The 19,688-nt window shown below is 35.7% G+C and overlaps 1 protein-coding gene across 3 annotated transcripts; it reads left to right on the plus strand.

Annotated features, from left to right (window-relative positions):
• The first annotated feature begins 788 nt into the window (after positions 1 to 788).
• On the plus strand, positions 789 to 19,015 carry LOC128218758 (uncharacterized). 3 transcript variants are annotated; one of them, XM_052926448.1, is made up of 11 exons: positions 789 to 873; positions 1,956 to 2,174; positions 2,411 to 2,563; positions 3,266 to 3,549; positions 4,464 to 4,612; positions 6,363 to 6,386; positions 10,185 to 10,292; positions 10,664 to 10,811; positions 16,959 to 17,065; positions 17,434 to 17,546; positions 18,514 to 19,015. In XM_052926448.1, exons 2-11 carry the CDS (start codon positions 1,971 to 1,973, stop codon positions 18,526 to 18,528), a joined length of 1,305 nt encoding a protein of 434 aa, XP_052782408.1. In that variant the 5' UTR covers positions 789 to 873; positions 1,956 to 1,970; the 3' UTR covers positions 18,529 to 19,015. The 3 variants fall into 3 exon arrangements, with proteins under 3 accessions (XP_052782408.1, XP_052782407.1, XP_052782409.1); XM_052926447.1 differs by lacking the exon at positions 6,363 to 6,386 and adding an exon at positions 7,649 to 7,678; XM_052926449.1 differs by lacking the exon at positions 6,363 to 6,386.
• The last annotated feature ends 673 nt before the right edge of the window (positions 19,016 to 19,688 follow it).

The raw sequence follows: 19,688 nt of genomic DNA on the forward strand, positions 1-19,688 counted from the left end.
AATATTTGGGTAACCTTTAATAAAAACGCCTGAGCTTGTGACTGGTAGATAATTGCTTAATTATATAATAATACAGAACAAATCAAGAATAATATAAGCATTTTGAATACTAGAATACACTTACATGTGGCGCGTCAAGCTCTCCGCGGTGTATTACTGTTTCTAATAGCATGTAAATGCTTTTACACCGTCATGGCGGCGCTCATGCATTTTCAGGCCTCATATCGTTTTCAACGCATTCCCACAAACGTGGCAAACATTATAATAATTAAATATAAATTCAAAAATCTTACAGCAATAGTTATGGATATAAAAAGAATAAAAAGTTTTAAAAGCTTTCGACATATACGATAACTCATTATTATTATTATATAAGATGCCTACGTGCGTTTGTCATTTTAAATAGACTACGTACGTTTGCCTTATGAAAATGCCAACGTGCGTTTGCCAAATTTAAATACTTCAGAAAATGCAGTTGTTTGTACAAATTGCATCGCACAAAATATTCATAAAACAAATTAAAGCCATTATTGAACAACTGAAAGTCAAAACAATTGAAAAAATGTGGCAATTTATCTTAATATGTAAACTAGCAAAATACCTCCTCCATATGCGCACAGACACCTAACTAATTTAATTCCCAATTGCGTTATTTCAAAATGTTGCAGTACATTGTTCTCTTCAGTATTTGCCTCAATGACAACCTCTGAAATTGGAGGGTCATCACACAGAACTGTTGTCTGCTCCCGATTAAAAGTTGGTGGACTTTAACCTACAAGAACTCTTCCGTGAAAAAGGTAGAAAAGGTTTGATGACAACAACCCAAACAAACTTAATTACTTTCGCTGAAATATTTCTTTTGATCATTGAAAGGTAGAGAATTTTTTTTCACAATAGATAGATTCAACCATTTTCAATTCAATCCCCGACGAGCAAATTCGCTCAGACATGCGTAATTAAACTACCGAATAGGTTTTAAAGCCCATGCCCATAAGCGTTTTGCAGAATACACACGGTTTTTGACAAATTTTATCCTTATTTTTCCACTTTTTTTGAACGCTAATGGACCTACTTATTGAAAATCAATGACAATTGTTGGTGTCAGTTTGGGCTTTTACAATACAAAAAACTATTAACTTTGTTTATGGTGACAGATTCACATCTTACTACTTCTGTTTACACCAAAACTTGCTTCAGTATATTTCAACTGATTTATATCAACCATTTTGATGTTTTAAACCATATGAAATACAGGAATAAAAATATCTATCATGTGTTTTCAGTTAAGATAAAAAAAAACACGAAGGTGTGTGCATAAGCTGGTAAAGAGGCTCGCGGCGGCAATTAAATTGCCTGAGGGTGAGGGTGGAATTATTTTGCCTGAAAATACATATGATGATGTGACATGATAGAAATTATTGTTCCTACTTCTGTGATAAAATTTTAATGCATAACTATATATTTGCCTTATAGAAACATCATGACATTGAAACATTGACTTTCCATAAACTGCACAGTAAAACCAATTAGGAAGTGCCGCACATTGTTGTGCCTGCTATCCAGTGTGCAAGAAACATTCATTGCATTTGAATCAATAACCAGATTGGCAGATGATATCGCACAGATTAAAATATTACCTTCAGCCCTGATTGAAATGCATACAGCCAACATTAAAAGGCTCTACGGCCCAAATTGAAAGACAATAAGTGCCATGCTGGCAGACCTTACAGAATGGAGGGGAAGACCATACAGCCAGGATTGTCGAATCAGATTTAGCCCCAGATTGTTCATATAATCTTTCAATTTTGGCTGTATTATATGCAACTGTCCAAATCTGGCTCTATGATCTTTCAATATGGATAATATTATATGCCAATGTATAGTCCATATAAAGACATCCTTCATGTATCTGGGCCATGAAAATGTACCTTTCATGGATCCTTGTAAATTTTCAGATAAGACCTTAGATCATGCCAAAGAAAGGAAAGAAAGGTGGGAAGAAAGGTAAAAAGAAGGGAAAGAAGAAGGCAAAGGGACCTGCCAATGCTGACCAGATCATTCAGAGGTTACTCAAGTGCTATGAGAGAAACTGTTTAAACACAGACTCGAGAATGTGTCCAAGGATAGCAGCTGCTCTAAGGGGCTGTATGGAAAGCAATGGAATTCTATCCCAGGTATTTGGAAGTACTTTATATAAGTAAATTTTATTAAATACATAATGTATGGCTGTCTTTTAGGTTGGTAAAAAGACAATTACTGGGAAAAGTGATTTCTTTAAACAAGTTTTAATTGATATTTAAAAAATACAGTTAACTTTTTACAAGCTAAATGCGGCATGCTTTAGAGGTAAATATATTGCAATTCCTTTTTGAAACAAACAGTTCTAATTCACTATATGTATATATTGCAGTTTATCCTTGAGCCTGTAGAAGTTGAAAAGGAAGGCGATATCCCTGTGTTGATTGAACCTCTGTTGGCTAGCTTGAGACAGGAGAGGTATACACACATCAAGGACCTGTACATCTGGAGATATCCAATGTCATATGAGAACACAGCCACTCTGGTAAGTTGAAGGGCGTGCGGTCGGCATGTCTGTTGCTTGAGCCGCTACCAGTCATCAAAATTATGATTTTCATGAACAAGCCTGAATACTATACGTGTATCAGTGGTCGATATTAGCACAAGCCCGCAAGCCCTGCACTGGTAAAATGTTTTCCGGGCTTGCTCAAATTCTGAATTTTATATAGCAGGGCTTGTTAAATTTTTTGATGCCAAGCAATAAAGAAAAAATCGGGCTTGTTCATCCCAAACTCTAATATCGATGACTGGTGTATTCTATTATACGCTTTTAACCCACAAGTTCAAATAATAAAACCCAGATATGTTTTTGACAAGCTCAGCTTGATTTGGGCTTTTTCTTATTTCAATCTCTACAGCTTAGGTTCAGGATCTTGGTTATTATTCCAAGTTTTAAGATAAATGATTTTTTATACAATGCAGTTATGTGTAACTAAGTTGAGCTGGATTCTTATTATTGAAAATATCTATTTGAAAACGAAAATGTCTGGTTCGCAATCATTCAAAAGATTATTTAAATTACTTATTATTAGTATCTATTCCAAATGGATATGGAGTGCTATATTTAATGATAAGCTTTTGAATTAAAGGAAATAATTTTTAAATTGAGGAACACTAAATCTGCTTTTAAAAAATGCTATGATTTGTTATGTTCATTGCATACAGTTTTGGAACTCATTCTCTTCAGGCTCTACTGCTGGAGAAACCTTTCTACCCTATCAAGATGCTAGAAGTGATGGACTGTCTTCTGGAACCATACTCCATTGAGCGACTATCCCGCTCATTTAATTTAGCTGAAAACCTCACAAAGATAAACTTGGACTACAACGAGTTTGGTGATGAGGGATGTAGAAACTTTTGTAAGGGTCTAGAGAATAACACCACAATGTTGTCAGTGAGTCTGTGTTTCTGTGACCTTGGTGTGCCCAGTGGTGCCAGCCTGGGAAAGATGGTCTCGACTACGGCTGTAAGGTGAGCAGTGGTCAAAATAAGCACAAACCTACAAGCCCTGCAATAGTAAGCGACCTTTTGGACTTCATATAGCAGGGCTTTATTAAAAATATGATATAATTAGTCCTAAAGACTCATTTCATTGACAAGGTGACAGAAGGCGATTAATTTTATTATATGCTTATATGGCTTATAGAGATTTTGAAGTGAAATAAACATTATATTTCACTGTTTCATACAGTGAAACTATCACTTTGATATTTTTCACTGGTTCATATTTCACACCACTCTCATGTCCAAATCAAACATTAGCTAACACAAGGCTTGGACAAAATTTCAACAATGTCATTTCCGAAATGATTTTACATTTGCATACATTTTGATGAACCTTTCTGAAAAACTACAATTAACTATCATAAATTTATTTTTTTGTGTTCACTCAGTGAAATATATCATGATCTTACACAAAAACAAGCAATTATCTTCTATGAGTTGGCTACTGTAAAGGCAGCTAGTGTCACTGAATCTTAAGTCCATAATAATGTTAAGCTCCTTGTAAAGATGTCTTTTAATTGGGAAAAAAATAATATTAGCACTTGTAGAAAGTGATAATCTTTGTCTTTTGGCCAAACGCTACTTTTAATCACTGAGATAATAATGTGATTCCTTCCGAATCCCAGCTACAACCACGGCTGAAATATGTACTTGACTCGGTGAATATTTGGTCAAATTTTATGTCAGTAAGACAATTATTGTGGCCAAAGACACAGATGACTCAAAAGTGAAAAATTATGGAAGTGCATTAAGTTGAACACCAGTATTTTAAAGACAGCGCACAACCATCAAATATGATTTATTTAAAAAATAAATCATTTTACCCAGTCTATGTATTCAATTTTGAACCACCCTTTACACTTGTATATTGTACTGAACAGGGACCTTTACCTAGATGGTAACAACCTGAAGTGTGAGGGTGCCATGGAGCTGATAAACCTGTGTGTGGAGCAGGCTGAGATTGAGGCTCTTCAGAGGGCAGAGGAGGCCAAGAGAAAACATGAGGAAGAGGAGGCCCTTAAAACTGCAGGTAAAGCTGTAGAGAAAACACTGGGAGTAGATATAGGGCATAATTACAGCAGGAGGAGAGGAGACATGGAATTTTGGTTTTGTTTAGTAATTGAAAAGGAGGGCATGTTGGGTAGAAGCTGTTGATAAAGAGGGATCTTGGGGTAGAGGATGGAGTTTATGTGGAGGCCCAGCTTAGTGGGTGGCAGGTATGTGGTGAAGGCTGTGGGTTGAGGGTGGCGGGAATGTAGATGCCCAGCTTAGACAGTGGCGGGTATGTGGAGCCCCTGCTTAGAGGGTGGCAGGTATGTGGAGACCACAGGTAGAGGGTGGCGGGTATGTGAAGGCTGTGGGTTGAGAGTGACGGGTGTGTGGAGACTGTGGGTAGAGGGTGGCGGGTATGTGGAGACTGTGGGTAGAGGGTGGCGGGTATGTGGAGACTGTGGGTAGAGGGTGGCAGGTATGTGGAGAGTGTGGGTAGAGATTGGCAGGTATATTGAGACTGTGGGTTGAGGGTGGCGGGTATGTGGAGACTGTGGGTAGAGGGTGGGAATGTGGAGAGTGTGGGTAGAGATTGGCAGGTATATTAAGACTGTGGGGTGAGGGTGGCAGGTATGTGGAGACTGTGGGTAGAGGGTGGCGGGTATGTGGAGAGTGCGGGTAGAGATTGGCAGATATATGGAGACTGTGGGTTGAGGGTGGCGGGTATGTGGAGACTGTGGGTAGAGGATGGTGGGTATGTGGAGACTGTGGGTAGAGGGTGGCAGGTATGTGGAGACTGTGGGTTGAGGGTGGTGGGAATGTGGAGACTGTGGATAGAGGGTGGCAGGTATTTGGAGACTGTGGGTTGAGGGTGGCGGTATGTGGAGACTGTTGGTTGAGGGTGAGTGGTTGGTGGAGACTGTGGGTAGAGGGTGGTGGGTATGTGGAGACTGTTGGTAGAGGGTGGCGGGTATGTGGAGACTGTGGGTTGAGGGTGGCAGGTATATGGATACTGTGGGTTGAGGGTGGGGTGTATGTGGATACTGTGGGTTAAGGGTGGGGCGTATGTGGAGACCGTGCGTTGAGGCTGGCGGGTATGTGGAGACTGTGGATTGATGCTGAAGGGTATGTGGAGACTGTGGATTGATGCTGAAGGGTATGTGGAGACTGTGCATTGAGGCTGGCGGGTATGTGGAGACTGTGGGTTGAGGGTGGCGGGTATGTGGAGACTGGGTTGATGCTGAAGGGTATGTGGAGACTGTGGGTTGAGGGTAACGGGTATGTGGAGGCCCTGCTTTGAGGTGGGGAGTATGTGGAGCCTGTGGGTATATGGTGGTGGTTATGTGGAGACGTTGAATAGAGGAGAAAGGCAATATGGAGAGAGCTAAACAACAAAGAATCGGAGCACTGGAAAAAGCCAGAAAAGACAGGTAAAGGGGATGGTATTTTTAGGGCTTAAGTGGCATAATAAAGACATCGGTACATTAAAACTATTGACATAAAAGCTTAAAACTGGAGGCAGGTGATAAATCATTAAGTTACAATATGTAAAAAGGGAAGACACCCAAAATTCTCGGTTTGTATTGAAATTTTAAATCAAAATCATGATAAATAAGTTCTTTGTTCAGATAATTTGTTTAGCAACATGTTTAAGTGGTTTTTGAAAAGAAATCCTTGCCATACATCTGTTTTTGCATGTGAAATGCATGATCTGTTTTTCATATCTTAAATATATCTGATCTACCGTGTTTCTTCATCTTTGACTTCACTAATTATACCTTGTCTTACAGTTAATACATATGGGTCAAGTACAGGTACAAAGAAGGATTCCAGTGTGCCATTTTAGTTACCATAGAAATTGTGTTCGGTTACCATAGTGATTTTGCTAAACTGTAACATGTTGTCTTAGTGACTCGCTCAGTTTTGTAGCAAATTGACTTGCATGAGTTTGTCTAGATAAGATTAAAGAAATCACCATTTATGAGAGTCCCTGATTTTTTTATGTAAAATGTAAGAGTTAAGTAGTTTTAGATTTTTTTTAGAATTTTAAAATTTAAAACTAGTATTTATTTAATAAACTCTAAAATGGCACAATTTGTAAATGGTTGTTTATGCTTCTTAGATTTTTTTTTAATTATGTAAGCATTACTTAATGTTTAAAGAGATCCTAATACCCAGAAGCATAAATTACTCATTGCATATATAACAGAATTTCAAATCTTCACCACCAAGAGTATTTAGCAATTATTTATTTTGCCACCAACTTTCGTATAGTCTAAAGATTTGCTAAATCAACAAGAGTTTTATCCAGATATTTTCTGAGTGATAGCTTTTATTTTTCTTGTTTCCTCATTTATTATTTCACTTTTCAAACTTTCTTTTACTTAATTCAACTTAAAATGTCAGTAATATATGGTATTTTCATATTTTCACAGTTTATTTAGAGACACTTTATAAAAACACATTGTGTCCTTTTTGTTAGATAAATTAGTTAAAAAAAGAAAAAGTCAATTTCATTAAAAGTATGTCAAGACATTAATTAAAATTTGAATTGAGTAAACTGCAATATACGTTAAGATTTACAAGTTAATGCATTTTGACATTTAGACTGTTTGACTGAATAAACCTCAACAGACCAGCATTGGTGCTCACTCCACTGCGCTCTTGGTCATTCCATTAACTCACAATGTGAGTCACTGCCTTCCAAGCAATGCAGGTCTAGACTCTAGAAAGTAATAAGATTGTTTTAACCACTTTAAACATTTCATTTAGACCTGCTTTTCTTCTCATTATAATATTGACAGAATCAAGCCTAAATTATGTAGTATGTGTTGGTCATACGATACTGAATAATGCTTGTATGGAGTGTTAAGTCTCAATGGTTTAGACTGCTTTCTTACAACAGCTCATCTTTTTGCATGTGCAGTTGTTTATACCCTCCTATTTTACTTCCGTCTTTATGCTTGACACTAGAATAATGGTCTTCTTTTCAGGCATTAGTCACAAAAAATTACACCAAAAAAAACAACAATAATTTATTAGGTTTTGTTTTAAGCCTAAAAACTGTCTTTTTCAGTCATGAATGGAGAAAGTATAGATGAAAATGGTATAATTAATTGCTCATTGAATGTTATGTTTTAATATAAGTGTCAACATTAAAATTCATACAGTGTTTTGAACAATGTGTTTGGTTGAGTAATGCAGTTGTAATTGATGTGCTTGGTTGAGTGACACAGTTGTATGTGATGTGCTTGGTTGAGTGACACAGTTGTATGTGATGTGCTTGGTTGAGTGACACAGTTGTATGTAATGTGCTTGGTTGAGTGACACAGTTGTATGTAATGTGCTTGGTTGAGTGAGAAAATTGTATGTGATGTGCTTGGTTGAGTGAGAAAATTGTATGTGATGTGCTTGGTTGAGTGAGAAAGTTGTATGTGATGTGCTTGGTTGAGTGAGACAGTTGTATGTAAAGTGCTTGGTTGAGTAACACATTTGTATGTAATGTGCTTGGTTGAGTGACACATTGTATATAATGTGCTTGGTTGAGTGACACAGTTGTATGTGATGTGCTTGGTTGAGTGACACAGTTGTATGTGATGTGCTTGGTTGAGTGACACAGTTGTATGTGATGTGCTTGGTTGAGTGACACAGTTGAATGTGATGTGCTTGGTTGAGTGACACAGCTGTATGTAATGTACTTTGTTGAGTGACACAGTTGTATGCAATGTGCATGGTTGAGTGATGCAGTTGTAATTGATGTGCATGGTTGGGTGATACAGTTGTATGTACTGTGCTTGGTTGAGTGGTGCAGTTGTATGTAATGTGCATGGTTGAGTGATGCAGTTGTAATTGATGTGCATGGTTGGGTGATACAGTTGTATGTACTGTGCTTGGTTGAGTGGTGCAGTTGTATGTAATGTGCTTTGTTGAGTGATGCAGTTGTATGTAATGTGCTTGGTTGAGTGATGCAGTTGTATGTAATATGCTTTGTTGAGTGATGCAGTTGTATGTAATGTGCTTGGTTGAGTGATGCAGTTGTATGTAATGTGCTTGGTTGAGTGATGCAGTTGTATGTAATGTGCTTGGTTGAGTGATGCAGTTGTATGTAATGTGCTTGGTTGAGTGATGCAGTTGTATGTAATGTGCTTGGTTGAGTGATGCAGTTATATGTAATGTGCTTGGTTGAATGATGCAGTTGTATGTAATGTGCATGTTGAATTATGCAGTTGTATGTAATGTGCTTGGTTGAGTGATGCAGTTGTATGTAATGTGCTTGGTTGAGTGATGCAGTTATATGTAATGTGCTTGGTTGAGTGATGCAGTTGTATGTATGTGCTTGGTTGAGTGATGCAGTTGTATGTAATGTGCTTGGTTGAGTGATGCAGTTGTATGTCATGTGCATGGTTGAGTGATGCAGTTGTATGTAATTTGGTTGAGTGATGCAGTTGTATGTAATATGCTTGGTTGAGTGATGCAGTTGTATGTAATGTGCTTGGTTGAGTGATGCAGTTGTATGTAATATGCTTGGTTGAGTGATGCAGTTGTATGTAATATGCTTGGTTGAGTGATGCAGTTGTATGTAATATGCTTTGTTTATGTTGGCTGTATAAGTACACTGAGAACATTTTAAAGGAATGGAAACTGATAAGTGTTAAGATGCCTGCAGATTGATGTGAAAGTTATGCTTTATAATGTTTTGGTGTTGGTTAGCTGTGCTGATATGAAAAATTTCACCTTAAGTTAGCATCCAATTTGGGTTTAAAACTTACTATTTTGTTTGAAAAATGGTGGAATTATCAACACTAGTTGTAAACCATGAGTTCAGAATATTATACTAAACATATGTTTTGTTTGAAATACAGTAGTTCATTCAATCTATTCACTGTGAGCTTTATACTCAATGTTGCAGCCTTTATATGGATGGGTCATACTTGTTTCAGTTTTCGCCTTTCATTTCGAGATGAGTTCTTCTTTCTCCTTTCGTACAATTTCATTCTTTGTTTATTTGGAATGACCATTCATTTTATTAATAAGTGTGTGTTGTTTTGAAAGTATAGCTTTGTTTTAGTGTTTGCAGTGAAGCTATCTAAACTTCCAGGCAATTCTTTATCATTTAAATCTTTAATTTTTTAAGGCAGTTTATTATTATAATAAATATTTTAAGAAATTTTGTATCTTCAATAACAGTAGAATGACGGTACTTATTATAAAACAAGTGCATCTTTTTCAGGAAATATCTTCTGAACCAAAAGACAATATTGCTGTTTGTGATATATTAGTATTTGTTATAGTCATTTGTAAATGAACAAAGCTACTGTAGCTTGATTTTATGCAACATTCATCTTCCTTTATTCAAATGCAATCTATCAATTTTCTGGGTGGTGTATGAAGTATATACACTCATAACAAATAGGGTGAACTACCATGAACATGCAGAACATGCAGAAGTTCAGCACCACAGTGCATCTTGCAACAATGAGTAAAGTCAGTCATGCATTGAATATTTTCAATATCCCCTTTAACTTTAAGGCGCATTATTGTGATAAAACTCAAATTTTAAAAATCAAAATCAAAATGATGAAATACAACTACAATCAAACTTTATGTTTTAGCGAAGGAGACAAAGCTTCGCTACACGGGAGACAGCGGGACGGAGGCAGGTGCAAAGGCATCAGACAATGAGGGGGGCAAGGAAGACAAGGGCAAGAAGAAGAAAAAAGGTATGAAAAGCGGATTGATGGTAAGAATCAAGTAGAGGCAATGCTTTTGTTATAGGATAACCAATAAGTTTAATTGATGAAAATAAAGAGAAACAAAAGTATATGTATGAAATTGGTCTTTTCTCTCTTGAGTTTCCATATTTTATTTGAAGACCACCAGCACTCACACAAAATAGGAGGGGGACACCCACTCCTATAACCTGCCCCACCATATGTATATGAAAATTTGGCCATGTTACGCCCCTGGAATGGATTGAACGTACGCATGATAATTCATGCATTGTCTGAGTTTAAAACCATATGAATATGAAAATGATAAAAAAACTGTTCTCGATCAAAAGTCATGCTTTAAAAGAATTTTATATTTAAAGGTAAAAAGAAGAAAAAGAAGAAGGAACCACCTCCACCCCCTCGTGTCGGCCCCTGGATTCACAAGCTTCATCTTGCAGACAACGCAATAGACAACCTTGCCTTCGGGGAACAGTTTGCTCCTGTCATATGTATGAGGCAGTTTAAAAAGTAAGCTGTCTGCTGTTTAAACAAGTCTGATTTAAGTGTTGTCTGCTGTTTATGCTAGTTTGATGTAAGTATTGTCTGCTGTTTATACTAGTCTGATGAAACTGTTGTCTACTGTTTATACAAGTCTGATGAAAGTGTTGTATGCTGTTTATGCTAGTCTGATGAAAGTGTTGTATGCTGTTTATGCTAGTCTGATGTAAGTATTGTCTGCTGTTTATGCTAGTCTGATGAATGTGTTGTATGCTGTTTATGCTAGTATGATGTAAGTATTGTCTGCTGTTTATGCTAGTCGGAGAAAGTGTTGTCTGCTGTTTATGTTAGTCTGATGTAAGTATTGTCTGCTGTTTATGCTAATCTGATGAAACTGTTGTCTACTGTTTATACTAGTCTGATGTAAGTGTTGTCTACTGTTTATACTAGTCTGATGAAACTGTTGTCTACTGTTTAAACTAGTCTGATGAAACTGTTGTCTACTGTTTATACTAGTCTGATAAAACTGTTGTCTACTGTTTAAACTAGTCTGATGAAACTGTTGTCTACTGTTTATACTATTCTGATGAAACTGTTGTCTACTGTTTATACTAGTCTGATGTAAGTGTTGTCTACTGTTTATACTATTCTGATGAAACTGTTGTCTACTGTTTATGCTAGTCTGATGAAACTGTTGTCTACTGTTTATACTAGTCTGATGAAACTGTTGTCTACTGTTTATACTAGTCTGATGAAACTGTTGTCTACTGTTTATACTAGTCTGATGAAACTGTTGTCTACTGTTTATGCTAGTCTGATGAAACTGTTGTCTACTGTTTATACTAGTCTGATGTAAGTGTTGTCTACTGTTTATACTAGTCTGATGTAAGTATTGTCTGCTGTTTATGCTAGTCTAATGAAACTGTTGTCTACTGTTTATAATAGTCTGATAAAACTGTTGTCTACTGTTTAAACTAGTCTGATGAAACTGTTGTCTACTGTTTATACTATTCTGATGAAACTGTTGTCTACTGTTTATACTAGTCTGATGAAACTGTTGTCTACTGTTTATACTATTCTGATGAAACTGTTGTCTACTGTTTATGCTAGTCTGATGAAACTGTTGTCTACTGTTTATACTAGTCTGATGAAACTGTTGTCTACTGTTTATACTAGTCTGATGAAACTGTTGTCTACTGTTTATACTAGTCTGATGAAACTGTTGTCTACTGTTTATACAAGTCTGATGAAAGTGTTGTATGCTGTTTATGCTAGTCTGATGTAAGTATTGTCTGCTGTTTATGCTAGTCTGATGAATGTGTTGTATGCTGTTTATGCTAGTCTGATGAAAGTGTTGTATGCTGTTTATGCTAGTCTGATGTAAGTATTGTCTGCTGTTTATGCTAGTCTGATGAATGTGTTGTATGCTGTTTATGCTAGTATGATGTAAGTATTGTCTGCTGTTTATGCTAGTCGGAGAAAGTGTTGTCTGCTGTTTATGTTAGTCTGATGTAAGTATTGTCTGCTGTTTATGCTAGTCTGATGAAACTGTTGTCTACTGTTTATACTAGTCTGATGTTAGTGTTGTCTACTGTTTATACTAGTCTGATGAAACTGTTGTCTACTGTTTAAACTAGTCTGATGAAACTGTTGTCTACTGTTTATACTAGTCTGATAAAACTGTTGTCTACTGTTTAAACTAGTCTGATGAAACTGTTGTCTACTGTTTATACTATTCTGATGAAACTGTTGTCTACTGTTTATACTAGTCTGATGTAAGTGTTGTCTACTGTTTATACTATTCTGATGAAACTGTTGTCTACTGTTTATGCTATTCTGATGAAACTGTTGTCTACTGTTTATACTAGTCTGATGAAACTGTTGTCTACTGTTTATACTAGTCTGATGAAACTGTTGTCTACTGTTTATACTAGTCTGATGAAACTGTTGTCTACTGTTTATACTAGTCTGATGAAACTGTTGTCTACTGTTTATGCTAGTCTGATGAAACTGTTGTCTACTGTTTATACTAGTCTGATGTAAGTGTTGTCTACTGTTTATACTAGTCTGATGTAAGTATTGTCTGCTGTTTATACTAGTCTGATGAAACTGTTGTCTACTGTTTATACTAGTCTGATGAAACTGTTGTCTACTGTTTATACTAGTCTGATGAAACTGTTGTCTACTGTTTATACTAGTCTGATGAAACTGTTGTCTACTGTTTATACTATTCTGATGAAACTGTTGTCTACTGTTTATACTAGTCTGATGTAAGTGTTGTCTACTGTTTATACTATTCTGATGAAACTGTTGTCTACTGTTTATGCTATTCTGATGAAACTGTTGTCTACTGTTTATACTAGTCTGATGAAACTGTTGTCTACTGTTTATACTAGTCTGATGAAACTGTTGTCTACTGTTTATACTAGTCTGATGAAACTGTTGTCTACTGTTTATACTAGTCTGATGAAACTGTTGTCTACTGTTTATGCTAGTCTGATGAAACTGTTGTCTACTGTTTATACTAGTCTGATGTAAGTGTTGTCTACTGTTTATACTAGTCTGATGTAAGTATTGTCTGCTGTTTATACTAGTCTGATGAAACTGTTGTCTACTGTTTATACTAGTCTGATGAAACTGTTGTCTACTGTTTATACTAGTCTGATGAAACTGTTGTCTACTGTTTATACTAGTCTGATGAAACTGTTGTCTACTGTTTATACTAGTCTGATGTAAGTATTGTCTGCTGTTTATGCTAGTCTGATGAAACTGTTGTCTACTGTTTATACTAGTCTGATGAAACTGTTGTCTACTGTTTATACTAGTCTGATGAAACTGTTGTCTACTGTTTATACTAGTCTGATGAAACTGTTGTCTACTGTTTATACTAGTCTGATGAAACTGTTGTCTACTGTTTATACTAGTCTGATGAAACTGTTGTCTACTGTTTATACTAGTCTGATGTAAGTGTTGTCTACTGTTTATACTAGTCTGATGAAACTGTTGTCTACTGTTTATACTAGTCTGATGAAAGTGTTGTATGCTGTTTATACTAGTCTGATGAAAGTGTTGTATGCTGTTTATACTAGTCTGATGAAACTGTTGTCTACTGTTTATGCTAGTCTGATGAAACTGTTGTCTACTGTTTATACTATTCTGATGAAACTGTTGTCTACTGTTTATACTATTCTGATGAAACTGTTGTCTACTGTTTATACAAGTCTGATGAAACTGTTGTCTACTGTTTATACTAGTCTGATGTAAGTGTTGTCTACTGTTTATGCTAGTCTGATGAAACTGTTGTCTACTGTTTATACTAGTCTGATGAAACTGTTGTCTACTGTTTATACTAGTCTGATGAAACTGTTGTCTACTGTTTATACTAGTCTGATGTAAGTGTTGTCTACTGTTTATACTAGTCTGATGAAACTGTTGTCTACTGTTTATACTAGTCTGATGAAACTGTTGTCTACTGTTTATACTAGTCTGATGAAACTGTTGTCTACTGTTTATGCTAGTCTGATGAAACTGTTGTCTACTGTTTATACTAGTCTGATGTAAGTGTTGTCTACTGTTTATACTAGTCTGATGAAACTGTTGTCTACTGTTTATACTAGTCTGATGAAAGTGTTGTATGCTGTTTATGCTAGTCTGATGAAAGTGTTGTCTACTGTTTATACTAGTCTGATGAAAGTGTTGTATGCTGTTTATGCTAGTCTGATGAAAGTGTTGTATGCTGTTTATACTAGTCTGATGAAACTGTTGTCTACTGTTTATACTAGTCTGATGAAAGTGTTGTATGCTGTTTATGCTAGTCTGATGAAACTGTTGTCTACTGTTTATACTAGTCTGATGAAACTGTTGTCTACTGTTTATACTAGTCTGATGAAACTGTTGTCTACTGTTTATACTAGTCTGATGAAACTGTTGTCTACTGTTTATGGTAGTCTGATGAAACTGTTGTCTACTGTTTATACTAGTCTGATGAAAGTGTTGTCTACTGTTTATACTAGTCTGATGTAAGTGTTGTATGCTGTTTATGCTAGTCTGATGAAAGTGTTGTATGCTGTTTATACTAGTCTGATGAAAGTGTTGTCTACTGTTTATTCTAGTCTGATGTAAGTGTTGTATGCTGTTTATGCTAGTCTGATGAAAGTGTTGTATGCTGTTTATGCTAGTCTGATGAAAGTGTTGTATACTGTTTATACTAGTCTGATGAAACTGTTGTCTACTGTTTATGGTAGTCTGATGAAACTGTTGTCTACTGTTTATACTAGTCTGATGAAAGTGTTGTATGCTGTTTATGCTAGTCTGATGAAAGTGTTGTATGCTGTTTATGCTAGTCTGATGTAAGTGTTGTATGCTGTTTATACTAGTCTGATGTAAGTGTTGTATGCTGTTTATGCTAGTCTGATGAAAGTGTTGTATGCTGTTTATGCTAGTCTGATGTAAGTGTTGTATGCTGTTTATACTAGTCTGATGAAACTGTTGTCTACTGTTTATACTAGTCTGATGAAAGTGTTGTATGCTGTTTATGCTAGTCTGATGAAAGTGTTGTATGCTGTTTATGCTAGTCTGATGTAAGTGTTGTATGCTGTTTATGCTAGTCTGATGAAAGTGTTGTATGCTGTTTATGCTAGTCTGATGAAAGTGTTGTATGCTGTTTATGCTAGTCTGATGTAAGTGTTGTCTACTGTTTATACTAGTCTGATGAAAGTGTTGTATGCTGTTTATGCTAGTCTGATGTAAGTGTTGTCTACTGTTTATGCTAGTCTGATGAAAGTGTTGTATGCTGTTTATGCTAGTCTGATGTAAGTGTTGTCTGCTGTTTATGCTAGTCTGATGAAAGTGTTGTCTACTGTTTATACTAGTCTGATGAAAGTGTTGTATGCTGTTTATGCTAGTCTGATGTAAGTGTTGTATGCTGTTTATGCTAGTCTGATGAAAGTGTTGTATGCTGTTTATACTAGTCTGATGAAAGTGTTGTATGCTGTTTATACTAGTCTGATGAAAGTGTTGTCTACTGTTTATACTAGTCTGATGTAAGTGTTGTCTGCTGTTTAAAATACAATATCAAGGCAAAGTATAAGGGTACACAGTTAAAACATTCAATATCAACAGCATTTTGTCAGTGAGCATTTTTTTGTAATCAAGAGCAAAATAAAAGTTCCATTGCAGCAGGTAAAATCTGAATGTTTGTCTATTTCAATGGAAGTAATACTTAAGGGTCAAAGGTCAAGGTAATGAAACATATATGAACAATGAAGAAAAGCACAAGTGCAAATAAATCTGTGTTCAGCTGTGTTCAGTAGTGAAGGTACCCTGCAGATTGTTTATGCACCATGACTGTATTTAGGAATTGTGTCAGTATTGTTTGTACACTTCAGGTTGTTGGTGCACACTGACTCAGTATTGTTTGTACACTTCAGATTGTTGGTGCACACTGATGCAGTATTGTTTGTACACTTCAGGTTGTTGGTGCACACTGACTCAGTAATGTTTGTACACTTCAGGTTGTTGGTGCACACTGATGCAGTATTGTTTGTACACTTCAGGTTGTTGGTGCACACTGACTCAGTATTGTTTATACACTTCAGGTTGTTGGTGCACACTGATGCAGTATTGTTTGTACACTTCAGGTTGTTGGTGCACACTGACTCAGTATTGTTTGTACACTTCAGGTTGTTGGTGCACACTGATGCAGTATTGTTTGTACACTTCAGGTTGTTGGTGCACAGTGACTCAGTATTGTTTGTACACTTCAGGTTGTTGATGCACAGTGACTCAGTATTGTTTGTACACTTCAAGTTGTTGGTGCACACTGATGCAGTATTGTTTGTACACTTCAGGTTGTTGGTGCACACTGACTCAGTATTGTTTGTACACTTCAGGTTGTTGGTGCACACTGATGCAGTATTGTTTGTACACTTCAGGTTGTTGGTGCACAGTGACTCAGTATTGTTTGTACACTTCAAGTTGTTGATGCACAGTGACAGTTTCTAGGAATTGTGTCAGTATTGTTTGTACACTTCAGGTTGTTGGTGCACAGTGACTCAGTATTGTTTGTACACTTCAGGTTGTTGGTGCACAGTGACTGTATCTAGGAATTGTGTCAGTATTGTTTGTACACTTCAGTTTGTTGGTGCACAGTGACTCAGTATTGTTTGTACACTTCAGGTTGTTGATGCACAGTGACTGTATTGAGGAGCTGGACTTGGAGGACAACTGGATCGGGGACATGGCAGGGCGGGAAATACTGGAGGCCCTGGAACACAGGAAAGATGGTAGGGCTTTTTGCTGAATTAGGGTTTGTATTATGTATTACATTGTTGGCAAAAATGCATTTTATACATCCTTTCTCTTGGTGAAATGCCTTAATGTATTATCCACAAATATTCCTTTTCATGATGATTAATGGGCACATGTATGGAATGCAAATTACTAAAGAAGTTCACTTCTTGTATCTTTGGTACACAGGTTTCTAGTAATTGAATAGGAGTAAACTGGTCATATATATTTTTTTCAATTGTTGAGTTGCTTTTACATATTTCCCAACGTAGTGATTTTGTATTAAAAACATTGATATTATAGTAAAATTTCATGAAAACATTCAGATTTTGTTTAAGGTATCACAACTATTCCTTATTTTCAGAAAAAATGGGTGGGGTGAAGATGAGGACAACCCACAAACTAAGTGCGGACGTGTTTAACAGTATAGTCAAACTTGGCACAGGGCTGAAGAAGAAGAAGAAGAAAGGGAAAAAGGTACATGCATTAATATCAAAACAATATTCAAATTAAAATTGAATTTAGAACAACTGAAAAACTCATTGCAAATCACTTTGATGGTTTCATTTGAAACACAAAATGTATACTTTTCTGCAATTTCTAACTATTTTGCAAGCTTTAACATTCCATGACCCAGTTGTATGCATAAGAGTTTTGATATATAAATTAGCCAAGTTTGAACTGCAATATGATGGAATTGCAAATAATAGTGAAAAATAAAACTTCTGAGAAACTACAGTAGTCTGACAGGACACTGGCCTTCAATATCATTTTGGTAATAGTTAATTAATCCGGATTTCCTGTAGCTCGACTCCACACAATTCCTTAGTTCATTTTTCGAAAACTAACCAAACCATAAACACATAATAAAAATCTGGACATGATATAAAATAGACAGCATACTAAATAAAGGATGTACATACTCATTACTCTCTGTAGAATCCTTGCAATACATGGATCTGAAAGGTGAAGAATTTGCCATTTGTAACACTTCTGGTTGTGTGTATTTCCAGTATGTGTTTGAGTATAATGTAATGATACATCTTGGTGTGTTTGATGATTTGACTGTTGTATACAGTTCTCATGTTGAAGTACTTAAACAAATGATCTGTTCTACTGTAGGATATCACATGATCCTTGGTTGACATGGTTTACAAACTAAAGCCCATGGGTTTGTTTGCAGGAAGTTGACTAAGCAAATGAAAATAATTAAATCCCATGACAATTGACATAGATGGGGCTTAAGAATTGGTCACACAAACTGGAACAGTCGAATGTTGATTTACTTATAGTGGTTCATAATGATTGTTTCTGAAAGCATAGCCATGGTTAAACAACTTGATTTCAGGGACTTCAATTGCAATTTCAATTGCTCGAAGATGTACATTCACAATTGCATATTTGCAATATTGTAATATTGAAGTTCTATTTTTGTCCTTTTCAGAAAAAGAAAAAGTAGCACTCTTAGACAATGTGACCAAGAGAAAACCAGAACTTACTGGATATACACAAGCCTTTGTGTACATGAGGAACAGTACAGGGGACAAGTGGAACACATGGGAGTAGTTCTGTATAGTATTACATACATGTTTTATTCCTGGATGGCTGCCCTATAAAGAGTATTTGTATTGAAATATGTAATGGAAAGTTAGAAAGGGATTAAATCTTAGTGTGCAAATACCTGGCAACTATTCAGAACATTGATCTGCTTTGTACTATGTACTTTAGTTATGTACTGCAATATGTTAAGCAGCACATTATTGATTTATTGAACAATGAATTTTGATTTACTTGCTGTTAATCATGTGCTATAAAGATTTGCAATTTCCTGACGAGTTTTGTTGTGAATCATGTATTATTAACATGCATCTTTTATAGACCAGAAGCCTCATTGTCCGAAAAGAAATGATTGTGCAAGGTTGTATTTCTTTCTGAACTCTAAAAAGTGAACAATTTGACTTTAATGTCAGTATCATTAAATAGATAAAATGTTTAATTTGAATTTGTTGAAATAGTTAATTGTGTTTTTTTGTAACTATATTTCTATAATACAGTAAATAAAGTGTATTTTTATCAGCATTAATGTTATTATTTAACTGTGATATTTATGTAACACACTTCTAAGTCGTGCCAAATGTATGTTGAACTTCTATATTTGTTAAATGTAAATGTAGGTTAATTTATTATTCAATAGTATTTAATTATCTATGTCACATGATTCTTAACTATTACATTTAAGTTATTTCCAGTTATACCTTTTATTTAAATGTGACACATTATCTTACTATTATATCTATTAAAATATTTTCAGTGTTCTTATTAATCATGATTGTTGACATGTATTTGGATGTTTTAAAAATAAAACATGAATATTACAAAGAAAGAGTAGAGGGCATTTATTTTCCCACCCAGAAGAATATAATGTCCTTGACCAATCGTACTGGAATGGGTATTGTACACAAACAATGACAATACCTAAAGAAATTGCTTCTGATTGTTTTCCCCTTTGTCAATGTTCTAGGAGGTATACATTGGATACAATGTTGTTTATCCCCTAATGTTCCAGGAGGTTTTCATTTGTCACAGCATTATTTACTCTTCTGCCAATGGTCACAATTT

The sequence above is a fragment of the Mya arenaria genome, chromosome 15 (assembly GCF_026914265.1).
Source record: "Mya arenaria isolate MELC-2E11 chromosome 15, ASM2691426v1".
In the NCBI taxonomy this organism is placed as follows: Eukaryota; Metazoa; Mollusca; class Bivalvia; order Myida; family Myidae; genus Mya; species Mya arenaria.